Source organism: Mobula hypostoma, chromosome 9 (genome assembly GCF_963921235.1).
Source record: "Mobula hypostoma chromosome 9, sMobHyp1.1, whole genome shotgun sequence".
NCBI classification, from domain to species: Eukaryota; Metazoa; Chordata; class Chondrichthyes; order Myliobatiformes; family Myliobatidae; genus Mobula; species Mobula hypostoma.
Genome location: NC_086105.1, coordinates 147783274 through 147800297, shown reverse-complemented (window position 1 = coordinate 147800297; position 17024 = coordinate 147783274). Strand labels below are relative to the sequence as shown.

Genomic DNA, 17024 nt, shown 5'->3' with positions numbered 1-17024 from the left:
TTGTTACAGATTGTACAGTGGGGATGGCTGCAGTCAGGAGTGTCTGGTACTAGCTTCAGGGACGTGTGAGTGACGACGCTGTACTGCTCAGATACCAGTGCTGCCTTCACTTCACTGGAGACCAGCAATCTGAGCTGCTGAAATGGCAGACACCAGGTGTCGATCTCACACTAAACCTTCACACATCTTCCTTCCTTCTGTCATGTTTCAGTCTGTGGGGAGTCGAAGTGCCGAGCCATTCTCCCTCCTCTCCTGCTAAAAATCATGCCATTAACAGGACTTGTGTGTATCTCACAAAATGCCAGCCTTTCTGTGTCAGCTCACTGGAGTTTGCATCAACTGCTAGAACATTATTCAGCATCAGGTTTATTATCACTGACATAAATTGTGGAATTCGATTTGTGGCAGCAGTATAACGCAAGACGTTTAAAAAGTGTTGTGTTGCAATGAGAATAAATGAAAAATAGTGTGAAAAGAGCAAGATAGTAAGGTAACACAAAATTGTACAGATGCTGGAAGCCCAGAACAACACACAGAAAATGCTGGAGGAACTCAGCAGGCCAGGCAGCATCAAGAGAGGGGAATAAACAGAACAAGTAGAGTTCTGAACAGTTCAGCAATCTGATGGCAGAGGGGAAGAAGCTCTTAAATCATTGAGTGTGTACCTGTACACACTCCTGTAGGCTTCTATACCTCCTCCCTGATGGTAATAATGAGAAGAGGGCATGTCCTGGATTGTGTAACACACACAAAATGTTGGAGGAACTCAGTAGGTCAGGCAGCATCTATGGAAGGGAATAGACAGTCACGTTCGGGCCGAGACTATTCATCAGGACTGGAAAGGAAGGGGAAAGAAGCTGAAATAAGGAGAGGGGGAGAAGAAGTACAAGCTGGCAGGTGATAGATGGAAGAGGTAAAGGACTGAAGAATGAGAAATCTGATAGCAGGGGAGAGTGGACCATGAGAGAAAGGGAAGGAGGAGAGGGGATCCAGGGGGAGATGACGGGCAGGAAAACGGGGAATGGAAGTGGGAAGGGTAGAAACTGGAGAAATCAGGTTGGAGGCTACCCAGATAGAATATGATGTGTTACTCCTCCAACCTGAGAGAAGCTTCTTCGTGACCCCAGAGGTGGCCATGGGCCTGCTTGTCAGTGTAGAATGGCAATATCCTGGATGGTGCCTCAATCCCGTGCATCAGTTGTGTCTTTGCAGAAGTGTCAGTGCCAAGTGGGTTATTTAATAAGGTAGGATACTCCTGGACCAGCAAGAGGTCCTGTACCAGGCCTTAAGGCAGAACAAGACAGTCATTAACACCATTCCTGACTTAAGAGCATCCAACAGTGCTTTAAGAAAGCACTTCCCTAGCTGCAGTCCGTATTGTACTGGGTATGGGATGCTAGGTATTCACAGTGGGTTCCTTAAAGCCATAGTAGAATTGGGCATTTTGGCTCATTGTGCCCTCACCACCATTCCATCATGGCTGATTATTATAACTTTTCATCCCCATTCTCCTGTCTTCCCCTGTAACCTTTGATGTATTTCCTAATCAAGAATTGATCAACCTCCTCTTTAAATATATCCAATGATTTGGTCCCCTCAGCTATCTCAAGCAAAAGAAATTCCTCTTCTCTGTTCTAAATGGACGTCCATCTATTCTGAGGCTGTGTGCTCTGGTCCTAGACTCCTGCGCTGTAGGAAACATCTCTGTGTCTTTCAATGCTGCCAGGTGCAGCACTCTCAAGCAAGAGAACATGGTTAAGATTATGGAGTGGTCACGTTCTGTATAGTGTGGAGATTATCGAAATTCTCTGCCCTGATGGGTTGCTGACATCAGATCGTTAGGCATATTTAGGGAGGAGTGAGAACTGGCTCAGACAGGAGATGAGGTGGGTCAGCAGGCTTCTGCTTTTTCCCTTCCATTGCTCTGTTCTACCTGTGATTTTTCAACCTGATGGTGGGTTATGCTTTTGTGATGCTGAGACTGTAAGGCATTGGCCAGACCACATTTGGTATAAAGTGAACAAGAAGGAAAAGGTTAATGTATGAGAGGCATTTGCTGGCTCTGGGCCTGTACTCACTGGAGTTTAGAGAAATGAGGGGATCTCATTGAAACCTACCGAATATTGGAAGGCCTGGATAGAGTGGAAATGAAGAGGATGTTTCCTATAGTGGGCAAGTCCAGGACCAGAGGGCACAGTTTCTCCTAGATGAGCTGCCAACCACAGCTGATGAGCCCTATCTGCCCAAAGCGACTGGTTTTAAGGCACCGGTAACCCACTTTTGCCCCTTCTCCTGTCAGTAGAAGCAGTTCCACTGGGCTTAGTAGCTGAAGCACAGAGGAAGGCCAGGAGCTGAACTTGGTTGTCGGAGGCTATTTGAGATGCACGTCATTGGAAGCATTTAATAGGCAGTGGGAGCTTGTACCACCCTCAGCAATGACAACCTTAACGAACCAGTATGGATATAATCTGATTAACATTTTAGAATGACGGATTAGTTTAATCAGGAGAAAAGAACTGAGAAGGCGATGGCAGGATTAGAGACTGAATGAATTACTTTCAGTATTTCAGCTAATCTGGCTGGACTCTGTGTGTGTTGATGCCAGGACTGGTGAATTGCTATTTTTGTTAGATATGTTAGCAACCTCTTGGAGCTTATTAAATTACCAGTGCTAGTGGTTACGGGCTGCCAGCCGGTGGTGTAGTGGCATCTGCACCAGACGTGGAGGCAAATGGTCCTGGGTTTGAATGCAGCCAGCTCCTTGCACACATTCCATCCGTGCCAGGTTGAGCATCGAGTTAGTAACTCCAGCTTCTTTTTAAAAAAAAAAAAAAAAAATCAGACAAGAATGCTAAAGGAACGGCAAGGTTCCCCCACCGATGCACCACAAGGTGTGGAAAGGAACAATAGTTACAGGTAGCAAGGTAGAGAGACATCTTTACCAAAGAAGGTGTAACACTCTCCTTCCCTGCACTAGCTTGTAGGTCATCCTTGGACAAGGTCTAGCAACTGCTTAGCATCTCTTTTCCCTCCTGTCCCCCCCGATCTGGGTCACGTGAAGCCATGGGAGCAGGTGGGGGACGGTCATATGAGCAACTGGTACATATCACAAGTCCTGGTTATGTGATCACTGACACCAGGCAGACAATCCCTGAAGAGTATTGATGATGGCTGGGGTCACCCATCTTGTGAAAACACTGAAGAAGGCAATGGCAAACCACTGCTGCGGAAAAATTTGCCAAGAACAATCGTGGTCATGGAGAGACCATGATCGCCCACGTCATACGACACGACACGGCACATGATGATGAATAGTTAGGTTGAGGGATCTTTGTGTTTGTGATCCAGAAGCTCGACAGATCTGACCGATAAATGGCATCTGTTGTTTGTTGATTTTTGAAATTAAGATTAAAATGTCAGTTGAAGTTAATTATAAACACAAGCGATTCCGCAGATGCTGGAAATCTTGAGCAATTCACACAAAATGCAGGAGGAACTCAGCACTGTACTCTTTTCCTTAGATGCTGCCAGGCCTGCTGAGTTCCTCCAGCATTTTGTGTGTGTTGCTGGGAATCATGCCTCCCTTAGTGGACGGAGTAAAGGTGCTCGACAAAGTGGCTCCTCCACCCCACCCCACCCCGTCCCGCAATCAAAAGGCATATTCCAGCTTCCTGAAGCAATAATGCACATAATCACCTCACAGAAGGTCTTTGCCAGTGAATGTCCTGAAACTCAGTGTTGTGTGGATGAAACCAGCCACATTCCATACAAGACACCACAAGCCTTTGGGCTGATTACTGAGGCTTCTGGAGTTGCTTTTTAACTAAATGACACTGGAACAGCCCACACCCTTAACAATGCTGAGTAATCATTAATATCTGATTGGGCTCAAGGGAGGAACACTCTGAGTCTCGTTAATGTCCTATTCAGACACGTCCAGCTCTCACTCTCTCACTTTGCACTTGAAAATACAGCTTTACCAAAGTCCCAGCACAGACATCAAGGGAGTGAACACACTAACTCAAGTGAGAGAGATCAACACCAGAAAGTTAATGTAATAATAGAATTTGGGGCTGCTGAGTTGCACGTAGGTAACGTTGTTGATGTAAGTATATCAGGCTGTAGTGAAAGTGGGGTTTATTGTCACTAGTTCACTGGTACAATGAAAAACTTATTTGCAGCAGCATCGCAGGCACTGAGCATCAGATAAACAGCGTTCACAAGAACAAACATAAATTTTCATAAAAGGATTAAGATGTGCTGGTGAAACACAGTGACGACTTGCTGGTAGCAAGCAAAACTACTAGCTACTTTATTAATCACACTATTTCTAGGAAATGATCACTGCAATCATTACCACTTAATTACTGCACTGTTGCCTGTATCTTCCCTTTTGGAGTTGAGCTTCTGACTTGGCATTTTTGTGATGTGAACGGAAGTCTTGAAGGTGCAGGATGGTTGCGGTGTGGCAGGTACAGGCTGAATTGAGACAGTGGGGCCAGGGCACTGGTCTGAGTCTGAGAGCAGGGACGGTTTGTACACACTGTTTGGCCATCACTGAAGCGTTCTTGGAGGCGAGGCAGAGCTGAGGCGGCAGGGTTCGAGCCTGAGAGCGAGGGGCAGCCCACTCTTTGGCTGATTTAAATGCTGGGCCAGATTAGAAAGCTTGGGTACGGGCCGAATCAAGGCAGCAGGGCCCGGGGCTGAGAGTGAGAGTGACCCAGCGTTTGGCCGACTTCAACACCGGACCAGATTGAAAAGGTCAGGGTGTCAGAGCCAGAGAAAAGATATGGGCTGGTGTTCCGCTGACTGCTCCGTGAGGTTTACTCGTCTCTGCGCTGAACTGAGGCTGTGGTCTGCAACTAACGGGCTCCTGGACCGGCAGTGACTGTGAACTCGCTTCCAAGAACTTCAGTTCTGAATGGCGTTTGCTTACTTTTATTGTTTGTACGGTTTGTTATTTTCTGCACATTGGGTGTTTGACGGTCTTTTTTTAATGGGTGTATTGGGTTTCTTTGCTTTGTGGCTGTCTGTAAGGAGGCAAGTTTTCATGCTTTGATAATGAAAGTACTATAAACTTTGAAAGAATGCAATCGCCATGGAAACTCAAAGAGCCAATGTAAAGCATAAAGTGGTGACAGCGTTACTATACAGAGATAGTGATTAGGGTTGTGTTGGTTGGTAGTGTGGGGCTTCAGGCTCCTGTACCTCCTGCCCAGTGGTAGCCGTGAGAAGATGGCATGGCCTGGATGGTGGGGATCTTTGGTACCCATAGTCTTCATGAGGGGGACTCTTCTGCAGGTACTACCAGTTGTGGGGAGGGATATGTCTGTGATGTGTTGGGCAGAATCCCCTCCACAGCTGTTTATATTCCTGCACATTTGGATTTTGGAACTGGCATATAGAGCAGTACAGCACAGTACCAGTGCTTTAACTACTCCAAGATGGATCTAACCCTTCCCTTCCACATAACCCTCCATTTTCTACCATCCAAGTGCCTAAGAGTCTCTCACGTGTCCTTGGTGTACCTGCCTGTACCGGCATCCCAGCACTCTCTGTGTAAAACACTTAGCTCTGGCATCAACCCCCACCGATACTTTCCACCAATCACCTTAAAATTATGGCTCCTTGTATTCCAGCCTGGGAAAAAGTTTCTTGACTATCCACTCTTGTGCACCCTTTTATCATCTTGTACACCTCTATCAAGTCACCTCTCACCCTCCTTCACTCCAAAGACAAAAGCCCTAGCTCACTCAACCTATCCTCGTAAGACATGCTCTCAGTCCAGGCATCATCCTGGTAAATCTCCTCTGCGCCCTCTCTAAAGCTTCCACATCCTTCCTGTAGCGAGGCGACCAGAACTGAACTCAATACTCTGAGTGTATTTATGTAGAGGGACATTGTGGAACAGGCCACACCACCCAGTAACCCCAGGCCACACCACCCAGTAACCCACCTACTTAACACCAGCCTAATCACTGGACCAATTAACCTACTTACCGTTACCCATCTTTAGGCTTTGGGAGGAAACCCATGTGGTCATGGGAAGAACGTACAAACTGCTTACAGATGGTGTTGGAATTGAACTCTGAACTCTGGCCCGAGCTGGAATCGCAGTTTGCTAACCACTGCGCTACTGCGTCCCAGGGGTTGTGTGAAACAACAGTGTAACCAAAGTTTTGTGAACTCCTGGTACTTGGAAAGGATGTGTTGACGTATAGCTAGTCAGGAGGCCAGTGGTTCCTTGGTCGTGGGGACAAAGCCAGCAGGACCACCTTGTGTGCTTCAACAAAACAATGACTGTACTGCATGACCACAGAAATGCAGTTTGTGATTCATGGTCGTCTTCAAGGTTTTAATAGACCTATCTGTGCACAACAACCACACAGAATGAGGAGGGTGAGTGGCTGTTATCCACCAGTCATTGTAATGGGAGTGAATTTCCAGGCAATGCTGCACTTAGTGTGGTCTTGGCGCCTGATTGGAAACTTGCCCTGACATAAAAGTTTCTACAATCTGCTCTCCTCTGTCCCTGTGGTGTGTCAGACTGGCAGAGTTCCCAGGCACAAGGAGGGTGAGAAGTGACTTGATAAAAATGAATGAGATGATAGGGAGCATAGGCTGAGTGGAGAGCCGGAGACACTTTCCCAGGGTGGAAATGGCATAAAAGAGAGGGCATAATTTTAAGACAGGTGTTCCCAACCTGGGGTACGTGGACCCCTTGCTTAATGGTATTGGTCCTTGGCATAAAAAAGGTTGAGAGCCCCTGTTTTAAGGTGTTTGGAGGAAAGTATAGAATTGTGAGATGTTTGTGTTTAAAGTTGTGCTGGCTAATCCAATTAACGTGTTCCGCAATTGAGGTAATCCTATACTGAGTGGAGCTAGTTGGTGAGCAGCCAGTACAAGCTCAAGGGGCTGAATGGTCACCTCTGCTCTTGTTAATTTGGTTTCCCTTCACCCACGTGGACCCAGCTCCAGATTCGGGACCTTGGTGAGCTCAGATCTCCCCGTTTAGTTCGGGTTGACAGGTTGAACTATTCACACTGGATACTGCAAACCACAGGATCCAATGCGAGGTCGGCAGCTCACTCCCTCCTCCTGGTGATGATATAGACCACAAATGGACCTTGAGTGCCTCCTATCTTCAGAACAGACATTAAATTAAAGGGATCTGCTTTCCTTCCTGTTGTTCAGCTCATTACTCTAGAAAATAATAGGGCAGCAGTTGTGGTTGCAGAGAATGAGTCAGAACTTTAAATTCCTTGGTGTTACCACGTCAGTCCTGGGACCAACGTGTAAGCATCATCACAAAGAAGGCATGATACTTTCTTCGAAGTTTGCTTAGATTCGGCACGTCACCAGAATCATTACAAACATCCATGGATGCCCGGTGAACTGGTTGCATCATGGCCTGGTGTGGAAACACCAATGCCCAGGAGCAGAAAAGCCCAGTCCATGCCCACGAAGTCCTCGCCAGTACCGAGCACATTTACATGGAGTGCTGCCTCGAGAGAGCAGTGTCCATCATTTCTTGTCTTTTGCACATTCATTGTGTATCAATCTCTGTTTGGAACATAGAACAGTACAGGCCGTTTAGATCAGGGTGCTTTATTTGTTTACTGAGATACGGCACCAAATAACCCCTTTCAGCCCTTCGAGTCGCACCACCCAACAACCCCTAAGTTAACCCTAACCCAATCAAGGGACAATTTACAATGACCAGTTAACCTACCCGACAACGTCTTTGGACTGTGGGTGGACACCAGAGCACCCGGGGGAAACCCCTGCATTCCACGGGGAGGACGTATAGAGGTCACCAGGATTGAATTCCGATGCCCGAGCTGTAATAGTGTTGCCCATTTGTTGCGGCCTTTTGACTACTCCAAGTTTATTTAACATTTCCCTCCCACGTAGCCGTCCATTTTTCTATCATCCGTGTGCATATCTTAAATGCCTCTAATTTATCTGCCTCTATGCACCCACCACTCTATATTTTTAAAAAAACCTTACCTCTGACACTCTATATACCCCCTCCCATACTTCCCTCCAATCATCCCTAATATTAGTCATTTCCACCCTGAAAAAAATGTCTTTGGCTGTCTACTCTATCTCTGCCTCTTATCATCTTGTACATCTTTAACAAGTCATCTCTCATCCTCCTCCGCTCCAGTGAGAAAAGCCCTCGCTCTGTCAGCCCATCCTCAAAGACAGTCTCTCTAATCCAGGCAGCATCCTGATTTATGTTGAAGTCTATGTCTTGTTGATTCATTAATGTTATTTATGTAGGAACATTCTTTTTCCTACCTGGTTTAGCCTGTGTGCAATTGCAGGTTGAGCACACTGCACTGGTATTCCCTCTGGTTCTCAGATTGCTGGAAATGGAGGAGTTAGAACTACGGTATGTGTACAGTTCAGTGTAGGAGCTGGGCCAAGGGCCGGGGCCCAGCCTTTCAGGGTGGCATGGTAGTGTAGTCGCTTTACAGCGCCAACAATCACTAATCGAGGTTTGGTTCCCACCACTGTCTGTAAGGAGTTTCCAGTCTATCTGGTGGTTCTGTATCCTGTGGGCATTTTGTGTTCGAGTGTGCAGACCCTCTCTCTGATGCATACTCCCTGTGCAGTTCCCTCCACAGACAACCGCTTCAGCTGATGAACAGAAGATCTTTGCACTTTGGGAGGCTGGGGACTCCTTCGACCAGGTAAGCTCCACCAAAGTGTTTTGTTCTGACTGAGACCGACGATGTCCCTTGGGTTTTGGCCTGTCTCTGGGTAAAGGAGAAGCAATGAAGCTGGCACCCAGGGCAGTATTAGCGAAGGTAACGTGCACTGGGCTCATGAAACATTTAACATAGGTGGAAACACAACCAAAACATAAATGAAATTGTCAAAGCACCTTCACTCCATCTACCACAATTGTTGGATTTCCTGGTGGCCATCATTTTAATTAGACTTCCGTTCCCATTCTGACGTGTTGATTCATGGCCTCCTCTACTGCTGCACTCAGGTTGGAGGAGGGACACCTCATATTCCGTCTGGGTAGCCTCCAACCTGATGGCATGAACATCGGTTTCTCCAGCATCTGGTAATTTCTCCCCCACCTCTCTCCCCGATTTGCAGTTTTCCATTCCCCATTCCGGTTCCTCTTCTTCCCTTTCTTCCAAAATCAAATATCCTCTCATCAGATTCCTCCTCCCTCAGCCTTCACATCACACACCTCTCACCTCCCAGCTTCTTACTTCATCCCCCTTCACCCACCCATCTCCCTCACCTGTCATCCGGCGTTTTGTTGTGTGTTGCTCTAGATTTCCAGCATCTGCAGAATCTGAGAGGCTGCTGAGAGTAAAGACTTCCTTATGATAACAAATGTGACCGTTCTGTCCATTGGGTCTATGCTAGCTCCTAGCAAAGTAATTTCAGCTGCCCCACTCGCCCTCTTTCCCAGACACAATCTCTTGCCTGCCAATACCCATTTAAGGGTTCGTTGACAGCAGTCACAGGGAGAGCGTGCACTGACGGCACCCAGAGTCAGTATTGAATGCAGGCGATTGGCCATCGGACATCAGCACTACCTGCTGAGTCACCACATCACACTAATGGGCATCTGATAAATGCCCACAATGCTGAAGTTTCCATGGATAGGAGAAGGGAGTCATTATGGGGCTTTCCTTACAGGATGGGCCTGCTGTGCCATGGCTGTTTAGAATATTGAGGGGGAATCTCATTGAAACCTGCCAAATATTGAAAGGACTAGATAAAGTGGATGTAGAGAAGATGTTTCCCATAATGGGGAAGTCTAGGACTGGGGGGAAGGCCTTAGAATTGAAGGACGTCCACTGAGAACAGAGATAGAGAGGAACTTCGTTATGCAGAGGGTGGTGAATCTGTGGAATTCATTACCATAGACAGCTACGGAGGCCAAGTCATTGGGTGTATTTAAAGCAAAAGTTGATAAGTTCTTGAATAGTCAAAGGTTACAAGAAGACAGGAGAATGGGGTTGAGAGGAATAATAAACCAGCCATGATAGGATAGTGAAAGACTCGATGGGATGAATGGCCTAATGTCTTACCATCTTGTGCTAGTCCTGTGATAAATGTGAATGGGCTTGAGTGGTCTTGTCCAGAGATGTGACATTGACGTGTCTTCACAACGTTTTTGTTTCAGTATCGGCAGATACTACTTGAAATCTTTTCAAAAAATTACCGTGTGCGTCGGAACGTCATCCAGTCCAAACTCTGCCAGGATTTTGGAGACAATCTCAGTAAACACGACGTGGACAGAGTGCTGAAGGTAAGTGCAAATGGACAGTCAGGTTACCCCAGTAATGGTGTGGTCTAGATGATGTGTGAGGGTTAATACAGTCTCTCTTCTCCTGCACCCCTTCCTGGGTGAATCACAGATACCCTGACAACAGGACCCTCGTGCACTGAGTCTGTACCAGACACCGTGATCTCGACCACACTGATCTTGCATCAATTCCATTCTGTAGCACAGTGTTTCACGTAACACTTTACTACACGGGAAATCTGGGTTCAATTCCTGCCACTGTCTATGTAAGGAGTTTGTATGTTCTCCCTATGATCATGTGGGTTTCCTACCACATTCCAATGACGTGTTAGTGAATTGTGGGCTGCCCCCAGCTCATTCTCAACTGTGTTGCTCATTGATGCAAAAAAAAAATTCAGTTCTCTTGGTGAAGCTCCTGATAGACCGTGTTCGGGATCTGGAGATGCGGCTTGATGACCTACAGCTTATTAGGGAAAGTGAGCAGGAAACGGATAGGAGCTACAGGGAGTTAGTCACCCCGAGGCTGTAGGAGTTAGATAATTGGGTGACTGTCAGGGAAGAGATGGGAAGAGCTCAGATAGTAGAGAGCACCCCTGTGGCCTCCCCCTCAGTAATCGTTTTCTTGTTTTGGATGCTGTTGAGGGGGCTGATCTGACAGAGGACGGCCATGGCGATCGGGTCTCTGGCACTGAACCTGGTTCCGTGGTGCAGAAGGGAGAGAAGAGGAGGAATGTGGTAGTCGTAGGGGATTCAATAGTGAGAGGAACAGACAGGAAGTTCTGAAAGCCTGATAGAGGTACCCGCATGGTGTGTTGCCTCCCAGGTGCCAGGGTATGGGATGTCTCGGATCGGATGCAAAGTATTCTGAAGGGAGAGGGTGAACAACCAAAAGACTTGGTACACATTGATACCAATGACATAAGTAGAAAAAGGGAGGAGGTCCTGAAGAGAGAATTCAGGGATTTAGGTAGGAAGCTGAAAAGCAGGACCTCCAGGGTAGTAATCTTGGAATTGCTGCCTGTGCCACGTATTAACGAGTGGAAGAATAGCAAGATCAGACGAATCAGGATATACGGTGTATCGGAAGGATGGGTTAGTAGGCAGAGGGGGTGGTGTGGCCCTGTGTATAAGAAATAATATTAAATCATTAGAAAGGAATGACATAGGATTGGAAGGTGTAGAGTCTGTATGGGTTGAGTAAAGAAATGGCAAGGGTAAAAGGACCTTAATGGCAGTTGTATACAGGCCTCCAAACAGCAGCCAGGATGTGGATTACAAATTACAGCAGGTGATAGAAAAGGCGTGTCAGAAAGGCAATGTCATGATAATCATTGGGGATTTTAACATGAAAGTGGATTGGGAAAACCAGGCCAGTACTGGACCTCAGGAGAATGTCTAAGGGATGGCTTTTTAGAACAGCTTGTTGAGCCCACGAGGGGATCGGCTATGCTAGATTGGGTGTTGTGCAATGATCCAGAGGTGATAAGTGAGCTTAAGGTTAAGGTTCCCTTAGGGAACAGTGATCACAATATGATCAAGCTCACATTGAAATTTGAGAAGGAGAAACTAAATTCCAATGTGTTGGTATTTCAGTGGAATAAATGGCATGAGAGGGCAGCTGGCCAAGGTTGACTGGAAAGGGACACTAGCAGGAAGGACAGCAGAGCAGCAATGGCTGGAGTTTCTGTGAAAAATCAGGGAAGTACAAGACAGATATATTCCAAATGAGAAGAAATTTTCAAATGGAAGAAGGACACTACCGTGGCTGACAAGTGAAGTCAGAGCCAAAGTAAAAGCAAAAGAGAGGGCATACAAGGAAGCCAAAGTTAGTGGGAAGATAGAGGATTGGGAAGCTTTTAAAAACTTGTAGAAGGAAACTAAGAAGGTCATTCGGAAGGAAAAGATGAATTATGAGAGGAAGCTGGTGACTAATATCAAAGAAGATACTAAAAGCTTTTTTAAGTATATAAAGGGTAAAAGAGAGTAGGACCAATAGAAAATCACGCTGGAGATATTGTAATCAGACACAGAGATGGCAGAGGAACTGAATGTGTATTTTGCATCAGTCTTCACAGTGGACGATGTCTGCAGTATATCAGACATTCAAGAGTGTCAGGGAAGTGAAGTTTGTGCAGTGAAAGTTACAACTGAGAAGGTGCTCAGGAAGCTTAATGGTTTGAGGGTGGATAAATCTCCTGGACCCTTAGGTTCTGAAGGAAGTAGCTGGAGAGATTGCAGAGGCATTAACAATGGTCTTTCAAGAATCAATAGACTCTGCCATTGTACCAGATGACTGGGAAAATTGCAAATGTTACTCCGTTATTTAAGAAGGGTGGGAGGCAGCAGAAAGGAAATGATAGACCTGTTAGCCTGACATCAGTGGTTGGGAAGTTCTTGGAATCGATTGTTAGGGATGAGACTTGAAGGCACATGACAAGATAGGCCAAAGCCAGCATGGTTTCCTGAAAAGAAAATCCTGCATGACAAACCTACTGCGATTTTTTTGAGGAAATTATAAGCGAGGTAGACAAAGGAGATGCAGTAGATTTGGTGTACTTGGATTTTCAGAAAGCTTTTGACAAGGTGCTGCACGAGGCTGCTTAGCAAGATAAGAGCCCATGGAATTACAGGGGAGTTATAAGCATGGGTGGAGCACTGGCTGATCGGCAGCAAACAGATTGGGAATAAATGGATCCTATTCTGGCTGGCTGCCAGTTACTAGTGGAGTTGCACAGGGGTCAGTGTAGGGACTGCTGCTTTTTACAATGTATGTCAATGATTTGGACTGTGGGATTAATGGATTTGCCGATGATATAAAGATAGGTGGAGGAGCAGGTAGTGTTCAGGAAGCCTGCAGGGAGACTTAGATAGTTTAGGGGAATGGGCAAAGTGGCAAATAAAATACAATGTTGGAAAGTGTATGATGGAAGAAATAAACGGGCAGACTGTTATTTAGATGGGGAGAGAATTCAAAATGCAGAGATGCAAAGGGACTTGGGAGTCCTTGTGCAGGATACCCTAAAGGTTAACCTCCAGGTTGAGTCGGTGGTGAAGAAGGCAAATGCAACGTTGGCATTCATTTCTAGAGGTATAGAATATAAGAGCAGGGATGTGATGTTGAGGCTCTGTAAGGCATTTGGGAGACCACATTTGAGTATTATGTGAAGTTTTGGGCTCCTTATTTTAGAAAGGAATTACTGACATTGGAGAGGGTTCGGAGAAGATTCACGAGAATGGTTGCAGGAATGAAAGGGTTACCGTATGAGGAACGTCTGGCAACTCTTGGGCTGTATTCCCTGGAGTTCAGGAAAATGAAGGGGGATCTTATAGAAACATTCCGACTGTCAAAAGGTCTGAACAGATTAGATATGGCAAAGTTATTTCCCATGGTAGGGGAGTTTAGGACCAGAGGGCATGACCTCAGGATTGAAGGACATCCATTTAGAATAGAAATGCAGAGAAATTACTTTCGTCAGAGGGGAGTAAATCTGTGGAATTTCTTGCCACGAGCGGCTGTGGAGGCAGAGTCATTGATGCCCTGGGTAATCAAGAACCTATCTATCTCTGCCTTAAATGCGCCCAAAGGATATGGGAAGAATGCAGGGGGGTGGGGATGACTGGAAGAATTGGAGTGCTCTCGATGGGCCAAATGGCCTACTTGTGCTCCTAGATCTTATGGTGTTATCTTAAAAAAAACTGAACTAAGTTCATGTGACAAGATTTCCACCTTGCCAGACACTTCAATAGCAAGGCCTCCAAGAGGACCACAACTTTGTCATTGGGTTTGGAGGGTTGAGTGCCTCAATGACCTGGGGAGCTATGCTGGCTGAGTCAAGACTTTGCTTTGGCCCTTGGTAGGGTCACCCATGTCAAACAGGTCAAAGTGTAGAAGCAACACGGTAGCGTAGTGGTTAGCACAGTGCTTTACCGTACCAGCATCCTAGGTTTAATTCCCACCGCTGCCTGTAGCGAGTTTATACGTTCACCCTGTGACCGCGTGGGTCTCCTCCAGGTTGTCCGGTTTCTTCCCCACAGTGCAAAGATGCTAGGTTAATTGGTCATTGTAAATTGCCCTGTGGTTAGGCTAGGGTTAAAGCGGAAGATTGCTGGCAGCACTGCTCGAAGATCTGGAAGGTCTCAATTTATAAATAAATCAATAAGCCACCATCATTTGGACTATGGGAGGAAACCAGAGCACCCAGAAGAAACCCATGCAGCTGTGGGGAGAACCTACAAGCTCCTTTCAGACAGTGGCAGCAATCGAACCCTGGGTGGTGATCACTGAAGCTGTAAAGTGATTGTGCTAACTGGTATGCTACCATGCCCTATTCTCAATATTATTTTCTGAATTTTATTTGCACCGTTTATCGTTTGCACATTGGTTGTTCTCCATACTGATTGAATCAAACAGTAACAGCTATGTTGCAGCTAGACGATAAGGTGCAAGCCCACCATGAGGTAGATTGTGACATCAAGAGTATATTTTCCAAAGGACTGTTCATTAATCTTATAGAGTGGTCCTTGTTTTTGGGTACCTTCTGCCCTGTGGGAGCTGTGGCCAGAAGAGGAAAGAGAACAGGCTGGGTTGAGTTTTTGATTGTGCTAGCTGCTTTACCAAGACAGCAACAAGTATAGACCGGGTCTATGGAGGGGAGACTGAGCTGCGACCACAACTCTGCATATCTGTGTGGTGTTGGGTTGGTCCATTTGCCTGTACAAGTGGTTTCTCTGCTGTACCCATCCATCTCAACTCTTTTCACAGGACTGCTGTGCAAGCCACGGTGGGATGTGGTATCTGAAAGGGACCTTACCTTCCTGACAGCTACACTGTGCCCCGCTCTGTGACTCCGGAGCTGGGCAGTGAAGTTAGCAAGCGATGGTGTTGGGTTAACGCCTGTGTGCCTGTGATGGTTGGCGTGGACACTTGATTGTAACGGTGGACAGAACCAGATGGAACAGCCCCAGGGAAAGTGAATAACCTTCACAAGTCAGTGTTAACGGACTCGGACCTATTGACTCTCTCCTTCTGTTCAAACTACAGTTTTGTGTAGAATGACCCTGGGGAAGGCAAATAGAGATCTGGTTCACCTTCACAACTCAGTGTTATGAGTCTCGGACCTATTGACGCTCACCCTCTGTTCAAACTATGGTTTTGTGTAGATGGAAAATGGATCTATCTGTGAGGAATCATGAAATATCATTTAAAGTCTTTGCAGTCATCCTTAATCTCCATACATCGTGGCTAAGGTCTAGATCAGTAACATTACCTAGTCAAAAGGCTAGGATTCTATTTCATTCAATAGAAATTCATAGTCTAATGATTTCCCATTATTGAGAGCCAGTGATCTTGAACAATCTCACAGTGACCAAAAGTTCACCCAAACTATTAAAGTTTAATTTTATGGTTTTAATACTGATGAGTTATAACCAAATCCACATCGTTCTTTGATAGGTTTTTCCCCGTGTAACATGATTGAATTTTTTAGATTGCATCTTAATGTGAAGTTGTCAATTCACGAAAGAGGGAACATGGGCAGTGGGTATGGCTGCCACGTATCATCTGAGCTAAACTGTAAATAAAACATTGAAACATTGACTTGTTTATTCCTCTCTTTAAATGCTGACTGCTGCATTTTGTGTATGTTGCCCATTTCAGAAAATTAGGGACAATTGGTTGGGATGGAACTGTTGTTAGGAGCCAGGGCTTTGGGAGAATGAGGCTAGGAGACCAAAAGGCCTGTTTCTCTGCTGTAGTGTTTTACAATTTTATGAGGGGTCTTAACCTGAAACGACAACTGTTTATTCCATTCCATAGATTCTGCCTGACCTGCTGTCTCCATGAATATCTGATAGATCTTGTTTACGGTGTTATCATTCCCCTGTGGTTCACACCCCTACAATAAGCTGATAGATGCCAGTCTCGTGCTAATACTTCTGAATATCTCTGGCAGATCCCAACAGATTAAAGTATAAACATTTCATATTTGGTGTAGTGAAGTAACTGGTTTTTACCTGAAAAGGGCGGAGAAAATGTTACAAGGTTGTTGTCAGGATGGGAGGATCCCAGAACAAAGAATGAGCAGTACAGATAGGATAAATGCAAGCAGGCTTTTTCCATCAAGTCAGAGGTCATGGGTGAAAGTTGAAACATTCAGAGAGAACTTTGCTCAGAGGGTGGGGAACAAGATGCAGCAGGTGATAGACATCGATTGCAACTTTTAAGAGAAGTTTGAATGGATGGTAGTGGGCTGGCCCAGTGAAATCTAGTTTAGCATAGACTAGGTGTACGCAAAGGCTTACTTCTTTGCTGTAGTATCCCCTCACCTGCTCCTAACAGAAATAGACCAGAGGACTGTACCAGCCTTCTACCTCAGCAGCAGTTCTCTGGCATACAGAAGTCCACAGATTCACTTTTCTTTGCTGCTTCCACCCTTAGTGTAAGAGTCTGCCTCTTTCTAATGTTTCCTCAACCAAAGAGAGGTGTTTTCACTGACTGATATGGTGAACTGACTGTAGTTTATAGTAATGAACTCAAAGTGCACACAAACTGCTGACAAAAAGTTTTGGCCTGAAACAGCAGGTCATTGTATATATCAAGCAGTAGTAAATCAGGGCAATGAGACAACACAGCACGTCCAGTTGCCTTGATGAGACCAGATATGTTGCAGGCAATGATGAACATTTTAATTTTCCTGGCCCGTGGAATTCTGAAACATCCCATGCACAAACTACCTCAGTG

The 17024-nt window shown here is 45.9% G+C and overlaps 1 protein-coding gene across 3 annotated transcripts in view; it reads left to right on the top strand.

Annotated features, from left to right (window-relative positions):
* The window catches only part of polr3e (polymerase (RNA) III (DNA directed) polypeptide E), a 75848-nt gene extending 59085 nt beyond the window's left edge, over positions 1–16763 (top strand). For 2 of the 3 annotated variants that reach the window (XM_063059407.1, XM_063059408.1), the window contains exons 20-22: positions 8622–8699; positions 10163–10288; positions 15048–16762. In XM_063059407.1, coding sequence (XP_062915477.1) covers positions 8622–8699; positions 10163–10288; positions 15048–15104 — 261 coding nt within the window. In that variant the 3' untranslated portion in view covers positions 15105–16762. Of the gene's footprint in view, positions 1–8621; positions 8700–10162; positions 10289–15047 lie in introns of all 3 variants that reach the window. The other variant, XM_063059409.1, reaches the window with a different exon arrangement.
* The last annotated feature ends 261 nt before the right edge of the window (positions 16764–17024 follow it).